Source organism: Convolutriloba macropyga, chromosome 1 (assembly GCF_964194025.1).
Source record: "Convolutriloba macropyga chromosome 1, txConMacr16.3, whole genome shotgun sequence".
NCBI classification, from domain to species: domain Eukaryota; kingdom Metazoa; phylum Xenacoelomorpha; order Acoela; family Convolutidae; genus Convolutriloba; species Convolutriloba macropyga.
Window position 1 is genome coordinate 4,874,456 of NC_134468.1, and position 13,470 is coordinate 4,887,925.

Sequence of the window (13,470 nt, forward strand, 5' to 3'; positions counted from 1 at the left end):
GGTCACTGAGTGCCCTTAGTTTGTGTATTAGCAGCAAAAGTTCTTGAGGCAACTTTGGTCTTTAATACTGAGTTGGTGTTATCCTCAGTTCTTGCCTTCGATGAAGATTGTTTCATTAAATCATGTGCCTCGGCCTTCTCCTTCAACCAATCGTTGAAGTCAAGGAGTGTTGGCTTAACCCAATGTTTCTTCACTGTGAAGAGTGACCAAGACTCTTTCAGATTGGGCGGCAATTTTTGCACAGCCGTGTTGAGAAGTGAGGCGCTCTTAAGGTCTGAGTCATATGAAAGTGATTTAAAGACCCCAACAAGACTTGATATTGTTGCAGAATAGTTTATGATGTTATCACTATTGTGCATCTTAAGTGGAGGAAAAGAGCTGAGTTTGTCTAAGTGTGCACTGACTACTGCCTGTGGTTGGCCAAATTTACGTTCGAGTGTCTTAAGTGCGTCCTTATACATTACGCCACAGTATGCGAACTCAGCGATGTCGGTTTTAGCTTTTCCAGTTACAAGAGTTTTCAAGTATGTTAACTTGACGTCATCAGTCAAGGACGGTGTGTCTATGGCGCTTCTAAATTGTCCGAACCATTCGTGCCACTGCAGGGGATCACCATTGTACTGTGACAACTTCCAATCGGGCAGTGGATCGTTCTTCTTACAAGTAATTGCCTCCGCCAACTGCTTTATCAAATCTGCAGAGTCCAAAGAAGGAGCCGAAAGTGTGGGATGCGGCGGGCCACCCCAACACAACGGGTTCGGAACGGTAGCTCCATACGTTGGCGGAATGATCGGAGTGACAAAGGTGGGGGCGATACCTGTGGAAGAACTAAATGGATTTGCTTGCATGAAGTCTGAAATTACGTAATTTTGAGGCACTGCTGCTGCTTGTACATGAGAGGAGCGGTGAGATGTAGTTATATGAGGGTTGATTAACGGGGCCGGTTGTACGGTGTTTAAGTTTGCAGATGTCCGTACAAGTGGTACTGCATTAGATGGGACTGCTGCCGGACAACACCAGACATTTGGATCTGGAGGAGCAGGAGGTGCGTGGGTTATAGGGACAACATTTTGGGGCTGAAAACTCTTTTGTGGGGGTGGTGGATGAATTAATTGAGGTACAAAAATGTTTGCGGAGGAAATGAATGTTGCAGGCGAAGAAGGGGGTAACAGGTTGACATTATTCGCCACGGGGTTAGTGGCGTGTACTGGGAGTGCTTGTGGAGGTGAAGGAGGAAAGCGAAAAGCTGGTGGGATTAACGGGAAATGTGGTGGTACGGGGTTTAAAGCGGGGGATGGGGGAGCGGGTACATTTATGTGTGCTTGTTGCGGATTAAGTGCTAGTGGAGCATTAACGAGTGTATTTAAAGGTAGTGAACGCGGAGGCCTGACTAAATTCAACTGTCCCGGCATGCTCGACCTGCGCGGGGATTGATGATCTAACTGTAAACCATCGAAGTGCATTGTTGCTTGAGACAGTTTTCGGGCTGTGTTTGGGGCGTTTAGTTGAGTTGGCATACCAAAGTTTATTGGTGGTGATGGAGGCGTATATTGAGGCTGTCGCTGCTCTTGCATGATGTTGTTTGCAACACGTGCATCATTGGTTACATTGGTTCTACTACTTGGTTCTTGCGGCTTATGGACAGAGAGGTTGATGTTGGCCTCAACTTGACCATGTGTATTGAAATTGGAGTGTGAGTTGGGAAGTTGAGTTGAAGAAGGTCGTTGGACAATTGCTTGGTTGGATTGGGCAATGGAACCAGAAAGGTGCAAACTCGGTTTGTTTGCAACATCTGCCATGTTCCCAGACGGTGACGAATTAACCCAATCTTGAACAAGTTTCTTGCTCTTGACTGAACTTCTTTCCGTAAAGAGCCCACTCATTTTGCCTGTACCAGACCCGTCCGCTGATGATTTTGTCATCAACTCAATTTCCTCAAGGGCTGCAGCAGCTACTTCCTTGCGATGATCTTCCTCAAGCTGTTCAATTTCTAATTCCCGCAATTTCGTTTGTTTTTCAATTTCAAGACGTTGTCTAGCAATGCGGAGTTTTGCCTCATGTTGTTTCTCAAGTTCCTCCCTTTTGAGTCTAGATAGTTCTAAGTCTCGTTGACGCTGACTTGATCTTTTTGAGGAAGTCATATGTGAACCTGATCTTGATTGGTGAGAGGTATACAGCTCTGCTGTCTCTTTGTCATGGACCGAATTGATATACCCTCGAGCAGCAGCAATGAACTCATCAGTTTTCTTTGTTACAGTCTCTAACCATTTTTCAAGGTTCTTACAAGCAGCATCTGGATTTTCAGTCTTTTGTGACAGATCAAAGAGCTCTTCATTTTTATCAACTACTCTAATAAAAGCGTCTTTGCACTTCACAAGCAGACGTTCGATCTTAACTTTCCTGTCTTGCTTATCAACAGCATTGTTAATTTCACCATAGATGTTATTAAGTTCCGACTCTAGTTTTGCCCTCGCACTATAAAGTTTGTTGAATTTGTCCTGCAACGTTGTCATGATCATATCAAAACAGGAACCACAAGTTTAATTTAGTACTACTATAAAGTACACAGACATGCAACAGCACAACACAAATGGGTTATACCGAACCCTAGTGTGACGGTTTGCCTAGCAAACCGCCAAAGAGCAAAGATGTTCGTCGAGTACAATAGTACCCAGCGAAAGAAAGAAAGAACGGTGCGCATAAAGCGCGAAAAGGGGCAGAACGGGAGACGGGACGGACGCGAAGAGACGCCGAACAAGTAACGCACGACGCAACGGGGAACCGGACGGACAAACGGGAGCGTCGGGCGAAAAGCGCGCGACGAAGCGGGAAAATGGCACGGGTGGGGCGGAAACGTCGGGCGGATGGCGCGTGACGAAACGGGAAAACGGCACGGGCGGGGCGGAAACGTCGGGCGCATGGCGCGCGACGAAACGGGAAAACGGTACGGAGGAGAAGGGAACGTCGAGCGGGTAGCGCGCGACGGGACGGAAAGCCGGGATAGCACGGGAGGCAGACGGTAAACCACAAGCGAGGAGGCGGGAAGATCAACGCTAGCAGACCACGGCAACAAACTCAACCAAACAAACTAGCCGTAACTCCAGAATAAACTTAAGTCACACCCTAGAAAGAAGGAGAGGAGCTACTGCCAGGTAAACAAGCACAAAACATTATGGGGCTTTATCGACGGCATCAAAACATCAAAGGTGAAACAATTTACGGCAACGATGTAGTATAACCAAAAGTCGAAAAGGTCAGGAAATTTACTAGCCGTAACTCCAGAACAAACTTAAGTCACACCCTAGCAAACCACCGTACCCAGACAACAAAAGTGCATACTACAAAAATTAATAAAGCTATAACAAATTGCTAGCAAACAAGTGTGGTGAAAGTCACGAAACAAACCAACCGTAACTCCAGAATGAACTTAAGTCACACCCTAGCAAGGAACGAGACTAAACAACAAACCAGCATACTAGCAGAAAGAAATTTTACTACAGAAAAACTCAACATACTACATCATACAACAAATAAACGGGGGATAGAAAGAAACAAAGTGACACGGAAACAAAAGGACGGAAGCGGAAAATGAAACCAGATAACCTGCGGAAAACGGACGGTAGTGAAAAACTCGAAGAATGGGGAGAGCGCAACGTTTAGTAAAGCGCTATTGGAGAGAACCAACAACAAACTAACCCGTAACTCGTGAGTTAACTAAGTCACACCGCCAGTCAGCGGGTAGACTCCCACAGCAGCGCAAGACTAAGTGACATTCAGGTTATCAAAGGCTTGTGTGAGTTCCGCCTCCTCGAACGCATGACGGGTGCGAAGCGTTTTACGACGACGCTTTGAAAGTTTCTTCGGTCGGGAGCGTGTTATCAAGGATCGGAGGTTGTTCTTATGAGCTAAGACTATAGTGAGTGTTTTCAGCTCAAGCGCAGGCCTTTGGTGTAATGCTCTGTACTCTTTAAGTAAACTAAGATCTTTCTGTTTACGTTTAGACACAATGTCTTTCACTAAATGGATGGTAACTAGAGTACTACGCTTGAGTTGATTGTAAATATCAGGAGTTCCCTCTCTGGGGCAATACACTATAGCTTCTATGCGCTCCTGATACTTTTCAAGCACTTCAAAAAGCTGCGAAGGTGTTAAAGGCTTATTGTTGTTACTGCGATGACGGGACAATGAATTGTTCACCACATCATGCCATATAACTATCATCTTTTTATCACGGAAGAAGTGACTCAATTGAAATTTCGCGGTTTTTCTGATTTTCAAAGCGTTAGGATTAAAACTCAGACCCGGTAATGCGTAAATTCTTTTTTTATAATGGTCTTGTAACGCTTGAGGCAAGGTTTTTATGGCGTGATGCAGTGAACTTGCAGCTAATATAAAAACCATATAATGTTTTTACCACATAACTGATGTGAGCTTTGCTCAAACTCCGAAACTTGATTTTTAATGCGCAATTTTCACGACTTTCCAAGAATAAGCGCATATTTGAGGGAAAAAAATCAGTTACTTGATCTTCTTTTTTTTGTGAAGTTTGAAAAACTTGACCAAACTGTTTTTACAACGTTTTAATCTATCTAACTACTATATAACTATGCTAAAATGATCGGATAGACTTTTTCCCCACTTTTTCCAATCTGGTCAATTTTTTCAAACTTTTTTCTTGCTTCGCGTGATTTTTTTTCGTATAAGACTTTACGCGTTCCAATAACTATTACTTAGCCCAATTTGGTGAATTCCAAAATTTTAACCAAAAATTTTAAAATTCGAGGTTTTTTCAAGAAAAAAATATATGGGGGTGGGTTATCGGTGACCGGTGACCTCAAAAAAAATTTGTTATGTGGGATAGGAAATGGGTTCTGGTAGGCTAGATTTGCCGGTTAGAACACAAGTTTAATATCAATATAAAACATCAAATTCAAAGTCAGTTGAGGATGTGTTTTACAGTTTTTGAATCGAGTCAAACCCTGATTACTGATTCACCATGTTGATCCTCAGTGCGCCACTATCGTCTTTGCAGTTTTTTTCTAATGCAGTGCAACAGAACGCATCACAACACTCTAGGCTCCCCGGGCACTCACCACCCACACATTCCTGCCTGTCCCAACTGCAATATCTGCTCCAGGTGCAACAGGTGTAATAGAGTGGCGGAGGTGTTGTTTGAGAGGTAATTGACCGATCTGTAAGTTGAGACGTCCCCAATAGCATTCATATTCAGGTAGACCTTCTTATCGGTTCCGATCAACTGAGTCAACTCTACTGTATGTCGTAGATGCTGTCAAACAATTTTGCACAAGAGTCGGGAAATTAAAGTACCCAACCACAGGTATAAATCAAAGCAATGAACTCTATTTAATAACTTCATCACAACAATTAGGCTAAGAGCCCGTCGCGGCATCAACAATAAAGGTGATAAACACTCATTCGATGGGTAAATTCAATTAATCGAGATGTATATAACCAACTGTACATCGTAACATCAAGGCGAAAAAGCACATCTAAATGGCCCGGCAAATCTAGCTGTATTTGCTAGCAGGTATTTTGTCTGATCCGATCGGCTCAGATTGGTCACCGAAACGTTTTCGAAACATAAAAATATAAGGCCTAAAAAGAGCGCAATCGATTCAGTATATTAGTAGGCTCAACGAAAATTATGTTAAACGAACTTTTTCCGAGCTTTCTATGCCATATAGAACGTATTTTGTGTGCATTTAATCTTTTTGTAAGGCTTACATGGTTAAGAGATTACGTAATAGTTTTCTCGCTTTAAATTCTCGCTTTAATTTAAATAGATTGTTCATTTACGCGGTAACACAGAGCAACAGATAGTAAGCTAGCGGTGTCAATTGAACTTAATATGATTTGAACTGAAAACTCAACAAACACTCATCACGTTGTTCTTCACGCCAAATCTATCATGAGCTCTAGTTTGGCAACGGATAAGAAACAAAAGCCAAAGTTGAGCGGGATTTTCAGCGGAAATTCCCCGCATTACCATTACGTTTTCTGACCACATTGATTCTTTAGAATTCGGTTGGATGTAGTTTCAAGAAAATTCTCAAATAGCACCAAAAATGTATGAATTCAGTTGAAGAATTTTATGAAAACAGAAATGAGAAATAAAAACATAAGAATAGAGAAACACAACATCACACGGAAAGAAAACCTTTTTCTGGTTTGTTTATTTCATTTATGATCGAACAACAAATTAAACTTTCAAAAAATTCCAGTTTAGAAGGTATTCTCAATTTGCTCAAATATACATTTCATCAGCTGCTCTGATCTTAAAGCTGCTCTTAAAGAGTTTTCAAAAATTACTTTGGAATTACCCCAAGTTTTTCCTCGCAATTTTTTTCTAATTTTAATTGTTCAAGTTAAATTTGCAAATTTGCAAAAACCGAAGGTCAAATCTGTATATTAGAAAAAATTTACTACAACTTTCAGTTCGTCTGCTCACAGATGGCGGCGCTTCTAGATCAGGAAACAGAAATCTACTAGTTCGTGGTATTTCATTCCGATAACATCAATGAGCGGTAGAAATAAGTGAAATTTTTTTAATGAAGCCCCGATAGGAAAACAATTTCAGAAAAAAAAAAATTAGTGGGCCTAACTTGAGAAACAAAGGAAGCGTATGTGTTGCCACTTGAGAACAATTGATGACTGCATTAAAATTGTTTTCGGAGCGAATTACTGTCGATAAAATTCAACAAGACGGCTCTCGCAAGTCTGTGCGTAGCACAGAATGTTACAACATACCTCTCAAGTTTGCAAAACCAACTATTAAATTCTGCTAGAGAACGAGTCGATAGTCTCTGAAAGCAACTTATATGCATTGGAGAAAATTACTTGTACTGTTTGAAACAAAAAGTATGCCGTCTTTTCTCAAAAGAAAAACTGTAGAAAGATAAATGTAGTACAACCTCAGAGATAGAGAAAAATCATACAAACACACACATATCAAAAATTAAACAAAAGAAGACCAACACCCATAAACAATGCCCAGCACCAAAGAAAAATATATATATTTAAAATTTCTTTGTAAACTGGTCACTGGAAAAGGTTCGTCACTGTTCATCAAGATCTTCTTTGTTGTTTTTTTTCTAAAAAAAACTAGGGTTGGACTTTTTGAGGCAATTGTATTGGTAACTGTAATTTTGACGTTAGGCGTCGAAACGTAACAATTGAATGTTTTTAGATTTTTTTTTCAATTGAGCAAAATTGCACTATTAAAATGCTGAATTCTCACAGAAGTGTCGTCAGAGAGATTTAAATTAAGAGTTTCGGTGTTGGGCACAGTTAAAGCCGCAATTTGTAGGAAAATGTAAACAGTTTTTTTGTTTTTTTTTCTGAAATTTTGTGCACTCGGCTTCTATTTGTGTCTAACATGTGAATGCACTATTTCTCTCACACAAAGTATCCCTCTCTCAGTCTCTCGTTCACACATACCACACACATAAAAACATTACAAAAACGCACACCGATAAATACACCAACAAAAGCGCATAACCACACAAACATATACAAAGTCACTGTCAGAAAGAAACCTTTTGCAAAAGTTTCGCTTTGGCATATCTCTATTACTCAAAACTCGTCAACGCTCATTTATGGCTTGACTGCCTTTTTCCGAAAAACTAGAACTAAACTTCTTTGTGCAATTGCATCGGTAATAGTAAACTTGACAGTAAAGTCTGAAAAAAACTTTTCGAAGGAGTTAAAATTTTTTTGTCATTTTATTGTTTAATGAGCATAAGGGGAATATTAAATTTTCCAAACCTTGCAGATGTTATATCATTGAGATTTGAAAACACATCGGCTTGGCATCGGACATATTTACAACCAAAACTCTTTTTGAGAACTTCCAGCATTTTTTTAAATTGTTATGAAAACTGCCAGTTTTTGTTTTCTGCCTCTAATTATGTGACATTTGACGGAGATATTTCTCTCACACCAACTGTCTTTATCTGTCTCTCTCTCTCTCTCTCTCTCTCTCTCTCTATCTATCTCTCTCTCTCCCACTTACATACATACCCCACACACTGAAAAAATGCACACCCATACAAGCTATATAAAACAGACAAAGTTCTGTTTCTGATGATTTTCAAAACCGCAAGGTTGAGCTGAATTTTCCAATTTAATTAATTTTCTGAATTTTGCAAACTTCTGACAGCTTTTGATCTCTGCCTCTAGTAGTTTTCAACATGTACAGGAGCGTTGAAAGCTGTTCGCTAAACTGCTTATCTGGTAGCTTTGAGAAACATTGGTTATAATTAATTTTAGTGTTTCGGCCTTTTCCCTATTTTAAGTGAGAGTATTTTTTAACGAAATAGCACTAAATTTGAGAGCTGAAAAAAAAACATTTCATTTTCTTTCACAGGAAATGTTTGTTCTTCATATGAAGAGCTTTGCCATCAATGAATTATGAAGTTTTTAAACTTACAGAAAGGCCCAAAGCCTGGAAAAGATCAGTTCGAAGAGCAATATCAAAACAAAAAGAACTGAAAAAAAATCTCCTCTTTTTTAAAAAAAAAATGAACATCTATCAATTCTTCAAACTTGACAAACCATGACCTCTGCAACTTCAAATATTAACTGTTTTTTCTTATACTAGCAAAGACTAGTTCGAAATATCTGCTCTGACATTATAAAGAAAATAAATGAAAAAGATAAGATTTCCTTCTTTTTCAATAAAGAGTTTAATTGATTTGGTGTTCGCTTCATGATACTGCTTTTTTAAACTTATTTTTACGTTTCGGATGTTTTGAAAATACTCATATGGTTAGCTCTGATTGAATGAAAAATACTTTTTGCAAAACAAATCTAGAAGTTGAAAAGAATAATTTTTCACTTTTAATTTTATAATTTCAAAGATGATTTTTTTTATTTTGCAAGCTCTAAATTGCCTGAAGTCCTCAATTTCTCAAATATCTTTTTGATACAGAGAAAAACCTTTTTGTACAGTAGGTTCTATCCAGCAGAAAACAGAAAGACGGATAGAAGTTTCTTTTCGACAAATTTTTGAGGAAAAAACGGAATTTCTCCTCTTTTTTGGAAATTTTCCGTCGGATGTTTTAATTTGCTGTTTTTCAGGCTTGAAACTGCAAGGCACCATTAAAAAATCTACATTTAACCTAACTAAATTCACTACAGTATTTCTCGTTTGTTTCTATCTTAAGTTTCAATGCGATCTTTCAACTATAACAATCTGTTCAGAATTAATCGAATCAATGAGTTGATCGAATCAGCAAAATCCAAAAAGAGTAAATCTTAAAATACGCGATATAAATTGATTCAGTTTGTTTGCCCTTCAAAATTTTGCTTCAACTGTCAATAATTTTTCTAATAATTTGTAATTGTGATAGTTTGTCCTTCATTTAAGATCTGAATGGAAACGGTTCAAATAACACCAAATCAATAGATAAATTCCATAAAAATGACAATTAGTGGAGTGACTAGCGTATTGCATAAAAAACCATCTAAAACTAATTAACTATTTAATGATTTTTGCGATCAATTATACTAGCATCTCGTCAGAATATAGCCCAAATTGTCAATTTGCAAATATCCGCAAATGGCAACAAAACCTGAATCTTGACTCGATACCTTTAAAATTGTTCGCAGGAGTCTGGCAGTCACAGCTCAAATTTGCTCTTTAGTTTTGCTATTAGATCATTTTGGGTAAACACGACACTCACTTAATGATGTGTTTAGTTATATAGCTGATCATAGACTTACAGATTCAGAAACAGATCAAGTAATAACCAGTAGAAACTAATAAGCGACAACACAGCATCAAACAGAAGTGTCTAGGAAGCGGTCAAGAATATTACATATTGAACTTGTAATGCTCCATCATAATCTCTGCAATGAGAGAATTGTTTAATTTATTTATTTTAGTTGAATCACAGCCGTTTTCTTACCTTGTACCGGACAAATTTTGACTAGAATCACACAGCATGTATTCACCAAATAATAACTGAGCGCATATTTGTTTCAACGTTGCAAAAAATTTGTATCTCTTACTTAGGACAATCAAAAATTGATATGTTCCCTTCTAATGACAAACTGCACTTGTTTAAGTTTTGTGAGCGCCTTATACTCCAAGTTAATTTTAACAGGCACAAATTTGCTTTCACGTGGAGAATCAATGCATTAAAATTCCACCAATATCATGTATTATCCTTATGAAATGTTATTAAACAGTGGTTGATTATAATAGTAACAACTAGAACCGCCCTATAATTGAGCAACATATGCCATTACCTATTAAAATCTAAATGGCTTCATTTAAATGGCTCATCAAAATGTTTTCGGGAAAAAGACTGATCCAGCACTTATAAAAAGGTATTTTTTTATAAGCTTATAAATATTTGCACTAATCGACTTACGTCAACATAAGGATGCTCCATGCACATTTTGAAGAAGTCATTGAACAGTTTATTCTTCTCCGGAACCCATCTGGCAATTAACTCCACAAAAGCCGAGAACCTCTGGTTCTTCGTGTCAATGTCCCCGATTTTGATGAAGTGTGCATACACTGAGATCTCGTTGACTGACATTTTTGCATCTTGTGAGGGATCCAGAATTGGAAAGTGACTGGCTTCGTCGCCGACGTCTGAGTCACTGCTGGAAGAATCGTCGTCTTCCTGGTCCGCTGGCTTGTTGCCGTCCAGTGAGTCGCGCCAGATGCCGCTATCTCCTTGTCCATCTTTGTTGGAATCTGTGTTCAGTTCTTCGACCACTGAATACCTGAAATTCAAATTATTTCAACTTTTTCAACGCGAGAAAAATGCAAAAGATGTGAAAATTTTCTTACAATGTGAAAAATTTCTTACACATAATTTTATGTGTAAGTGTTCACGAATTCGTAAGTTTTGTTCACAGACCCCTAGCCTCGTGTAGAGAATTTATCGAAGCTCGTACAACCATGCCTTTAAGTGGACATAGAAATAAACAGTATACGGAAACCAAGACTGAATATATTATTAACTCATAATTTGAAGACCCGATTGCCTGAGTCCGTTCGCAGTAATCCTGGTGTCTTAATTAAGTGATTAAAATATTGCTCGGATCTACTAATATTACGCGACAAAAGTCCATTTTTAGAGATATTTTAATCGAACTTGTCATTATTTTCCACGACCATGGTTTAAGATCTACTCTCGTCATTACATTTGTCCACGCCGTCACTGTTGCCAGCGGTCACCAACCGTAATAGTTACAAATTATCAATTAGAGAGAAGTGAAAAGAGCCTCGTTGGCCTCTACTGGTTATCAATTTCAAAAAAAAGTCTGTCGCAAAACTAATTGTCGATTAAGAAAACAGTCAGCAGTTTTGCAACTACCAATATCCCTGTTCATAAAAACAACTAGAACTCTGAATTTGGTCTCAATTGTTTACTAAATATATTCAAGCAACACGGTTTCAGGCTAAATAAATGCTCAAAATCGTGAACATGGGTCACCTTTATCCGCGAAAACGAGTGAAAAAACTCTGTTTTTCACTCACTTATGTTCACGGTTAACGTACCCATTTATCGTAGTGAACAGCATCTTTGGACTTTCGCCACTTAATGCAATGGTTAATTCTACAATCTGGCTGACAACCATCTAAGAAAACCTCAATTTCGTTTTGAATTCACAATTCTTTCACGGACTGCGAGAGATTATAATTTTTTGCGTAACCACGTACCATAAAATTTAATTTAATGCAACATGAAAAGAGATCTTAAAATTGCCAGGGAGAACTATGAGCGCGAGAAGTGGATAAAATGGGGGCTGATTCGTAGAAAAAACGGGTCTTGCCCATTATAGCCCCCCAGCTTAGTGGTTAGATAACCTATAGCCCCATATCGTGGTAATTATACCATAATGGCGGGCAATAATTTCAAGGGCGGGGGGGGGCTATAATGGGAAAGACCCGAAAGTTTTTCAAACCTAAGCATTATACATTTTCCGTAATGTTATTCGAAATTCGTTAGCTCCCTCAAAATTAAATATGTGTAAGCCAACATTTTGTTTTTTTTTATTAGATGATCAAAAACTTTCATAAAATACCAAATTCTATTACGAAAAATTTCTATGTTCTGAAGGAACAGAACACGCGAATCAAAAAAGTCAACACAACAGGTTTTTTGTTACTTCGAATTGTGACAGAAAACCTGAAACTTTTAGCATACAACATCACTCAGACACGTCGTAAAACGTCAGGTTCATATATCGCCGTCAAATTACTGAATAAAACCGAGAAGATTATCATTCAATTTTATCTCGTAACACAAAACTTGACAAATTATAACAGATTAAAATCTACAGTTTGGCTTCAAATAACTCAAAAACGAACCTCTTAGCTTAACGAGACTAATGGAGTTGATATGTATGTGATAGAATGCCTGATAAAAACGACTGATAATTTGTTAGGGTTTTGGTTGTTGAAAAACCACATTTTGAGAACTGTGCAAACAAGAAAAATCTTGTTATCCGGAGTTTTCTTTGTTTCCAATTTTTCAGAGTGCACAAAATTCAAACATTCATTTCCGTATGTTTAAAAAAAACAGAAGTAGATATTGGATTGATTTATCAACTCATCTCTTTGGCTCAAGACTTTTATGAACTTTTGAAAAAAAAACAAACAAAATAATACGGTCAAGAGTGAAACTAATACTATTTTACTTCAAATTTCGATGAAGTAACTTTCATTAAAAAAGATACATTTGTTTTCCCTACAAACGTAGTTACAAAAAGTGCACTTTTAAGTTCTTGTTCTTTGCAACAATTGTCACTGCTCTCGACAGACAAATGAACAGCTATCAAACGGTTGCTTCTTTTTCACTGCATAACGTAATGAAATTTCAATTGCATTCTTAACAATGGCGCTGTATGAGAAAACATACACATTTGATCTTAACGATACAAACTCAATGCGCTATTATTTCTGGATTTCATTAACAAAATTGATTACAATAAGGAAGAAATCAATCAACTGCGTAGAGGATTTGATCAACTAAGGACAGAAAAGGAGGAGCTTGCAAAGAGAGTTACAAAATTGGAAAGTTATTCACCTTTTTTGTGTTTGACTTTTCATGGAATAGAGAACGATGTTGAGTACCGTTACACAAAATTGAGGAATTAATCAGTTCAGTACAAATTCCAATTAAAAATTGAGATATTGCGGCCTGCCATGACCTACCTGGGAAAGGCAAAAGAAAGTTCAAAATTGTTAAATTTCTTTATAATCATGAGCACGATTTGGTATGGTTTAATCGCAATTCGTTTTTTGATCCAATTTCTGGGGCAAAAATTGACAGAAACGAGCGTCTAGCGGAAAGTGATAGTGACTTGTGCAAGTAATGCAGAAAAGAAAATCTTCTCACAACCACAAACAAAAACCGAGTAGAAATTAAGTTCTCAGAAAACGATACAAGCTTGTATCCACTTGACAGTCGGCATCAAGTTGATTTC

General features: G+C 38.0%; 1 protein-coding gene across 7 annotated transcripts in view; it reads right to left on the minus strand.

The window, feature by feature from the left end:
* Positions 1–13,470, minus strand: part of LOC142344885 (uncharacterized) — a 71,635-nt gene that overhangs the window by 37,431 nt on the left and 20,734 nt on the right. For 6 of the 7 annotated variants that reach the window (XM_075396932.1, XM_075396949.1, XM_075396975.1 and 3 more), the window contains 2 exons: positions 10,398–10,758; positions 9,930–9,950 (listed from right to left, as the gene is read on the minus strand). In XM_075396932.1, the coding sequence (XP_075253047.1) occupies positions 9,930–9,950; positions 10,398–10,758 (382 nt within the window). The remainder of the gene's footprint in view (positions 1–9,929; positions 9,951–10,397; positions 10,759–13,470) is intronic. The other variant, XM_075396984.1, reaches the window with a different exon arrangement.